Genomic DNA, 7,720 nt, shown 5'->3' on the forward strand with positions numbered 1-7,720 from the left:
CAGAAGGCGCACTTCGGCCCCCTGCTGTGACCTCTTCCCTGGGGAGCATGGTCCAGTGCCCAGCCACCCTCGGAGGGAAGAACCTTTCCCACATATCCAACCTAAACTCACATGAAAAAAACCTATTCGCAACCAAAATAACAAAAAGTTTCTATTTTCTTCCTTCCCCTTCTCCTTATTTGGTGTTTACACAACAGTACTTCAGTGCCCTACTGGCTCAAAACTGAAATACTTTAAGTCCTTCCCGTATATGCTGGATTTTGTCCCTTAGGTAGTGGCTAATCTGTCTGGAGTCCATCAGGACTCTCAGAGATTCTGGAAGGGATGGAGGCTTGTAAGGGGGATACTTTTGAATTAGATGATTAATGGAGCATAGAGGCATCAGAAAGAAATCATATTACGATGTGAAACCATCTAGAGTATGGTACAATGTAACTTCATGGCACAAGCTAATTGTAAGGTCCATTGTGCTTTTTAGCAAGTCAGCCTGATATCCCCTATTATCAGAGCTGAGTTCTTCCTTGGTTTTGCTACATATTGCAAGATAGATACATCTACCCTTGAAACACAGTGGTAGAGGTCATACATAGGGGTGAGAAAGATGATGGTGAGAGGAAGATTATGTGGGCAGGGGTCGCTCGCCCCTTGCCCCACAAGTAGGGCATGCGCAGACTGTTGCCATTAGGTAATGATTAGGCGGTGTTTGGCTGCCATTCAGGCATCACCTTATACTGTGTACTGGCCCGGCGTAGTATAATGTGGAACTGATAAAAAGGGGGTGTCAGGATTGCTGAGTTGAGCAATACTCATCCTACCACCGAGACTGTGTTGCTCCGCGGGGACGCCCGCCAAGCATGGGTACTGACCAGCTGCTGCAGATCCTGGTAGCCCTGGCCTGTCTGTGTGGGTAAGCACAGTTTATTGATAGGAAGCAACTGAGAGAACTAACTTTTTAATATCCTTTTAGTGTCCCTTAACTTCCCTTTTTCTATTGAATATTTTTAACATAAATAAGTTGTTTATAATATTTTCCCTTTAATTTACCCTTTTACTAACCAGTATCATGTTAATAGTTATCCATAATATTGTGTTAAGATCCCCTTTTTTGGTATCCCTTTTTACCAGTTAAGATTACACTATATTGAATGCTGTTCGTAGTATTTGTTTTAAGAGCACACGATAAGGTAGTTATTTTGTATCTCTTTAGTTTTTGGTTCTTTTCACTAAGTTTATTATTATTATTACTATTGTTACTGTAATAAAGATATTTTGTGTGTTTGAATATCTCTGCACTTGTTTTATTCCGGGCATATATCCTAACGAACTGTTACAGCAGGCCTCCAGGCCTTCTGCCGCAGGCATGGCAGACGCCCCGGGCAAGCGCCACAGCAGCCGGCCAACACACGGGCGGGACACAGATGGCACTTCCTGCCTGCACAAGGGCTTCTGGCCATCCCCAAGGACCTTTGGCTCAGGGATCCCCACGGCTCCAGGCTTTGCCCATCTGCTCTGCTGCAAGCTTGGAGGCTTCAGCAGAGCACCACCAAAGGCCAAGGGAACTTAGGGCTCCTTCTCCTCTCGCTGCACAACTGGGCAAGCGTTGCTAAGCCCAAGGACCCTTTTTCCCCTCTTCCCCAATCCCCCGTGGAAACTGGGCACCAAAAAACACTCCTGAGCCTCTGTGTGTGACCAGAGGAATTTTATATTCCCATGTTGGGGTAGAGGAAAGTGCTTGCAGAGCAGGGGTCTTCCTCGCAGGCTCACGGGGCCCCAGCAGACACAGCTTCCCCCATCAACCCTCCACAGAGCTCTGGCAGCACAGGCAGAAACTGCCCCGCAGAGCAGGCCAGGTCTTGCAGGCCCTGCAGAGCCAGTCTCGCAGCTGCGGCCGTCTGGAGGATGGAGCTCTCTGGGCAGCTTCGATGACACAGCAGCTCTGAAGCGCCAGCCTCGAGACGGTGGGGCTGGTGTCGTTCCTCATCCCCTGAAGGGCTGCAACAGGGAGCAACAGAGCCAAGGTCAGAGCCTGCATTTGTGGCGACCCAAGAAGCCACTCCAGCCGGGGTCATCTCACCCAGTTCTTGCCCTGGCCAAAAGGGAGCAGGGCCCAATGGGATCTGCCGGAAGGCGCTGGCCACCAATCCCCCCCGTGCCCCGGAAATCTCTCCCTGCTCTGCCCAAGCCGTTCCTCATGCATGCAGGGAGCAGAGCCCTCCACAGCTGGGGCAGGATTGCAGCTCCCTGCCCAGGCTCTGTGCTCCTCCACCAGCCCCCGCTGAGACCGCGCTGCCCTCACTCACTGTCCATGATGTCCTGCAGCTCTTCAGGCTGTCCCCGCAGGTACCTCCCGGCCATCCCTGGGAAGACAGATGCTGTCAGGGCCCAGCGGCACAGCTCCCCCCCAGCGGCGCTGCCGGCCCGGCCACACGCCCTCCTGCCCTGGCAGGGCGGAGCCCGGGGCCTTCCCGCCTCGGGACGCCCCAGGGCTGGGCTGGCACAGGGCGGCGGCAGCCGCCGGGGCACTCGGGGCTCCACAGCACATCCCGGGGCCGCATCCTGCTGCCGCTGCGGCAGCCGGGGCTGGGGTCGAGCTGCGGCGGGGCGGGGAGGGACCTTGTGGCTCACCTGCGAACCTGACGGCCGCCTCTCGCAGGGGCTCCTGTGGGCTCTCCAGGTATGGAAGGGCCTGGCGCAGGTACTCGGCCACTCGGCTCCGCTCCTTCTCCAGCTGCAGAGAGCGGCAGGGCACGGAGGGAAGGGTTGGCTGGGGCTCTGCCCCTTGGCCGGGTGCTGCCTGCGCCCAGCACTGGCCTCCCCTGCCCGCGCGCCCCAGGCAAGGCAGCGGCGGCTGGGGCGCAGGCTGCTGTCCCGCAGGCGGCTGCAGCTGTGGGCAGGGGCACAGTGCCAGCCCCACACTCCGGGGGCATCGGGGGCTGGGGGCTGCTCCAGCCTGGGGCTGGGGCTTCATGGCCGTCCTTACCAGGCACTCGCTGAACCTCCACAGCTCCTTCTGCTTCAGGATCTTCTTGAGATCCCTCCTCTTCAGGAAGCCGGCCACGCAAAGCAGCGCTTCCCCAGAGGCCTGCAGAGCAACAAGCAGCAGGAGATGGCACCGCGGCCCAGGGCAAAGGACCCGTGTCCCTGGAGCAAGGCCAGCAGGAGGCTGCAGCCCGTGAGGTGCCAGGGCAGGAGGCAGCCCAGCCCCCTCCCGCGGGGACACCAGAGCCCACAAGTGCTCACCTCTGCCACTCTCTGGTTCTCATCATGGCAGTGGAAGAAGAGTGGAAGCAGGCTCTGGCGGACATGTGGCTTCAGGGGCTTTTTTCCCTCTTTCTCTATCATCATCATCAGCCCCCGGAAGAGGAGGACGGAGGACAGCTGCACACTGCTGTCAGCCTGGGGGAAATGGAAAGACCTCAGCACTAGCTTCTCCAGGCCCACCTGGGCACAGGCCTGAAAATCCACCAGGCACAAGGTTTCCTGCCAGCACCCATTGCCTGTGGCTGCGGGGCACAGAGCCTTACGTCGTCGAAGAGCGGCTGCAGCGCCTCAGCCAACTGCAGGGCGGTGGGGCTGGAGAGTCGGATGTCTTTGTCCGAGAGCAGAAAGCCGAGTACAGTGACGCTCATCCTGACCAGCTCTCCATCTGCATCCCACAGGAGCTGCACGAGGCTTTGGGTCAGGCTGCGCATTCTTTTGGCCTGTGAGGAACACAAGGCTGTGCTGTGAAGCCGCCAACGGCTGTGACGCCAACCCCGCTCCGGCGGGGCAGCCCCACCTGCTGCCGCGGGGCCCAGAGGCCAAAGGCCTGTCCCGAGGGACTCGGGCAGCTGAGCGGGGAGGCAGCAGAGCTGGCAGCAGCTGTGCTCCCCAGCCCCAGCATTGCAGCACGGGCTTCAGCCAACTGCCCCTTCCTCACCGTCACGGCATCCTGGCTGAGCACCACCAGGCCTCTCAGCACTTGGCGACGCATCTCTGGGCACTCGCTCCACAGGTGCCTTGAAAGGATGGGCAGGATGCTTTCGCCGCAGTCGGTCACCTCCAGGTAGGCCAGGGCCTGAAAGGCAGGGAGCGGTGACGGGCTGCCCGGCCGGCAGCAGCCCGCACCCGCACAGGGCTGGGCCCAGGCAGCAGCACAGGGTGCGGCACCGTCCCGGGCAGCCCTGCCCAAAAGCAGCAGTGGCTCTGCAGAGCCCCTGGGCTCCCTGCCCTGCGCAGGCCACTCGCCCACTCCTCTGTGCCACCCAACCCTGGGACTCCTTGGCCTTGAGGAGCCATGAGGGAAGTGCGAGTGCTGGCAGCAGAGGGACCCAAAACACAGCTGGGGACAAGTGGCACCCCAGCAGCAAGGGGCCAAGGGCGCACAGTGGAGCCCTCCCTCTGCCCCAGCTCCCTTCACTGGGCTTCCCCCGCACGTGCGGCTGCACAAGGCCAGAGAGGTGCAGGCGGCTCAGCCAGGCAGCGCTCGCCATCAGGCTCACCTCCACAAGGAACGCCATGGCAGGGAGCTCCCAGGGACACATCTCTTCGCTGAGCAGCTCCAGGAGGCAGCATACGATGCTGCAACACCAGGGTGTGCAGGCAGAACCCATCTCCCTGGCAGGGGGAAAAAGGCACTGTCATGCCCGAGCTGGCTGGGCAAACCTCTCCCGCCACTCCCTCCCAGAGGCCTGGTCGTTCCCCAGCACCCCGGCAGGGGACGAGGGCACTCTGGCAGGCGGCTCCTCCTGTGCACCCGCCTCTCCCAGCCTTTGCCGCTCCGCTCGGCCATCCCTGGGTGACAAGGCCCTCTGGCCCACCACCACGGGCACTGCGTGGGGTGCCCCGTGCAGAGGGCAGAAATGACAGGGGCAGCGGGGACAAGGGGCTCTCACCTGGCCAGCAGACCCACCGCGTAGTGGTGGGTGTCAGCGTTGAGCAGCGTGTCCCAGCCACACTTGCGTTCCATGGCCACCAACACGCTCTCGCAGCGCAGACGGCGCAGCAGGGCTTTGAGGGTCAGCGCTGCAAACCTGCGTGCAGAGCAAAGGCCAGGTCATGCTGGGAGCCCTGGCCAGCCCCAAAGGCGTGGGAGGGACAGGAGGACTGGGACGGAGCACCTGTTGGGCTGGGTGGGAAGGCTGCGTTGCTTCCGGCACTCCCTCCAGAAGGTGTCAACCTCCTCCGGCATCTGCACTGTGCTGAGGAACACTTGGAAGAGCAGATGCACAAAGAGGTTGGGGAAACACCCCCTCACTGCACGCGTGCAGCAGAGCAGATGGAGGATCTTCCAGAGTGCCAAGGTTGCCTGCGAAAAGGAAACCAGCGGAGACAGGGCTCAGTGCCCAGACATCCATGTGGCAGGGCCTGAGCGCGGCAGGGAGAGGCCAGGGGAGACACAGGAGGAGCACCCGGCCTGGTGCCCCTGAACCTGCCCCTGAGCCAGCTTTCCAGCCCAGTGCCTAAGGCAGGGAGATGCAGCGCTGGAGGAGGAGGAAGAGCTGCCGGGGAGGAGCCGTGAGGGGGAGCAAAGGCCGGTTCCAGAAACTCACAGCCAGGGCAAAGACTTCCGTTTCATCCCCATCCGAGGTGCACATGCTGCAGGCTGGCCAGCTTCCCAGGACAAGGGCAAGGATCTGCAGCACCGACTCTGCAGTACTTCTTGAGGAGATGATTGTCCTCCACATGGTCACAGCAGCTCTGCGGGGTCAAAGCTCTGTGTCAGTGGGCTCTCAGCCACAGTGCCACGGCCTGGGCACTTCCCGCTCCCAGGTGACAGAGCCACAGCACCGCGAGGAGCAAGGAGGGCACGTGGGAGCGGGATGCGCGGCTGGCATGCCAGGGCTGGGAACCAGAAGAGCCAGAGGCTCCGAGAACTCTGGGCCTGACAGACACCTGGGACGGGCTCTACAGGGTGATGGGCTGGTGAGCCCTGGAGGCAGGGAGGCCCCGTACCTGTCACAGGATGGGGCAGAGCGCAGCAGAGTCACCACCACATCCACGGGGTGTGCCTCGACCAGAGCCAGCACAGTCTTGTCTAGTCTGCGCTCCGCAGACGCATTGGCCGTCAGCCACCCGTGGATGTACCTGACCAAGGCCGGCACCTGCAGGGGGCACGGGGGAGAGTTGGAGAGCTGCCAGAGCCAGCAACTTGCCCGGCTTCCCCCGACAAGCGCTTCCCTTCCCAGCACTCTCCGCCGGCCTCAAAGGGGCCCAGCGGAGCCGGCGGGAGGGGCCACCCAATCCCTACAGGGCTGGAGCCCTGGCCACAGGCTGCTTACTTTCTTGGCATTGGAGACACCGTTCTCCACAAGCAAATCCAGCAGGGCAGCACTGGTGTGGGCATTGCAGAGGTCAGAGTTTGCCATGCCCCCAGCGCCCATGGCAATGGTCTCTTCCCTCCAAATGCAGCGGGTGAATTGGCAAACCATCTGCAGGAGAAAGGCAGGAAGAGAGGGATGTGCCCTGGAGAGCTCGCACAGCGGTGCCGGGCTGAGCAGGCCCGACAGCAGGCCCAGCCCAGGAGGCGACGGCTGCAGGTACCTCTGCTGTCCTGCGGAAGCGGCCACGGGCGCGGTCCTGCTCTTGTGTCCGGGCCCGACCTGGATCTGGCAAAGAGCGAGCGCGGTCAGAGCTGAGGGGCTGCGGGACAGGCCGGAGAACACGGCCCAGCCCCGCGCTCCACAGGCGGGCCCAGCCCCGGGATGCCCAGTGCGTGGAGCTGCCGGGGGATCAGTCCCGGACCCTCCTTCCCCCTCCCTTTTCCTTGGCCATGTCCACAGGGGACGGGATGGCAAGAGGCCCATCTGGCTGCGGCCAGCAGCCCTGGGGCCCAGCTCTGCCACTCACCCTCCTGCAGGGGCTGGCACTGCTCTGCCTCCTCAGGCTGCTGGGATGGGGCAGCTCCAGGGCCTTCCTCCTCCCCCTCCTTCAGCCAGGCCAGCTTGGGCACCCTGGGGGGGCTCTGCTCCATGTCTCTGTCTGGCTTCACGGCTTCCTGCAGGAGAGATGGCACGCAAAAGCTCTGGCTCACCAGGTCCTGCACAAGTGCCTTGAAGGCACCTGCAACACAGCGGGTTTGGGAACGCTCCGGCTCATCAAGTCCCACAGGTCGGCCTGGAGGGGCCATGGGGGAGTTGGAGAGCTGCCAGAGGGAGCAATTTTCCCACTCTCCCCCGAGAAGGGCTTCCCTTCCCACCCTACTGTGCTGGCCTCAAAGGCTGAGGGGGCCCAGCAGACCTGGCTTGAGGGGCCCACACAATCCCTCCCTACCCACAGGCTGCTTACTTCCACAGAGACAACTCTCTCCCCGGGAATGTCCAGACTAGGAGCAGTGGGCAGGCGCTGAGCGGCTGGGATGTCAGTGCCTGCCATGCCCTGGGTCGCTGCGCCATCAGCCTCGGCCGTGAGCTCAGTCGGCGTGGGGTCAGGCTGCGCCATGACCTCGGTTGGTGTGATCCTGGTCTTTCGACGCCGAATGCCCACAAATTTCAGAAAGGCCTACAGGAAAACCAAGGGCAGGGAAGAGAGGGATGTGCCCTGGAGAGCTCGCACAGCGGTGCCGGGCTGAGCAGGCCCGACAGCAGGCCCAACCCAGGAGGCGACGGCTGCAGGTACCTGTGCTGCCCGGCGGAAGCGGCCACGGGCGCGGTCCTGCTCTTGTGTCTGGTCCTGGCCCGGATCTGGCAAAGAGCGAGCGCGGTCAGAGCTGAGGGGCTGCGGGACAGGCCGGAGAACACGG

General features: G+C 61.7%; 1 protein-coding gene across 1 annotated transcript; it reads right to left on the bottom strand.

Annotated features, from left to right (window-relative positions):
- Positions 1–1,684: 1,684 nt before the first annotated feature.
- Positions 1,685–7,703, bottom strand: LOC113981054 (maestro heat-like repeat-containing protein family member 6). The gene is made up of 17 exons (XM_027708291.1): positions 7,597–7,703; positions 7,267–7,479; positions 6,829–6,976; positions 6,523–6,587; positions 6,261–6,410; positions 5,935–6,083; positions 5,532–5,679; positions 5,100–5,287; positions 4,875–5,012; positions 4,482–4,560; positions 3,920–4,057; positions 3,525–3,701; positions 3,241–3,396; positions 2,981–3,082; positions 2,626–2,728; positions 2,301–2,357; positions 1,685–1,992 (listed from the first exon to the last, which is right to left on the bottom strand). The coding sequence occupies exons 2-17, from the start codon at positions 7,417–7,419 to the stop codon at positions 1,793–1,795; spliced, it is 2,151 nt and encodes a 716-aa protein (XP_027564092.1). The 5' UTR covers positions 7,420–7,479; positions 7,597–7,703; the 3' UTR covers positions 1,685–1,792.
- Between the last annotated feature and the right edge of the window lie 17 nt (positions 7,704–7,720).

The sequence above is a fragment of the Neopelma chrysocephalum genome, unplaced genomic scaffold (assembly GCF_003984885.1).
Source record: "Neopelma chrysocephalum unplaced genomic scaffold, ASM398488v2 Primary Assembly neopelma1_95938, whole genome shotgun sequence".
Lineage (NCBI taxonomy): Eukaryota > Metazoa > Chordata > Aves > Passeriformes > Pipridae > Neopelma > Neopelma chrysocephalum.

Coding starts and splice junctions, on each gene's coding strand:
- LOC113981054 (XM_027708291.1), bottom strand. CDS start 7,419: ATGGCGCAGCCTGACCCCACGCCGACTGAGCTCACGGCCGAGGCTGAT. Junction 5,680..5,934: donor TCTGCCCCATCCTGTGACAG/GTACGGGGCCTC, acceptor TTGACCCCGCAG/AGCTGCTGTGACCATGTGGA. Junction 3,083..3,240: donor AGAACCAGAGAGTGGCAGAG/GTGAGCACTTGT, acceptor GTTGCTCTGCAG/GCCTCTGGGGAAGCGCTGCT.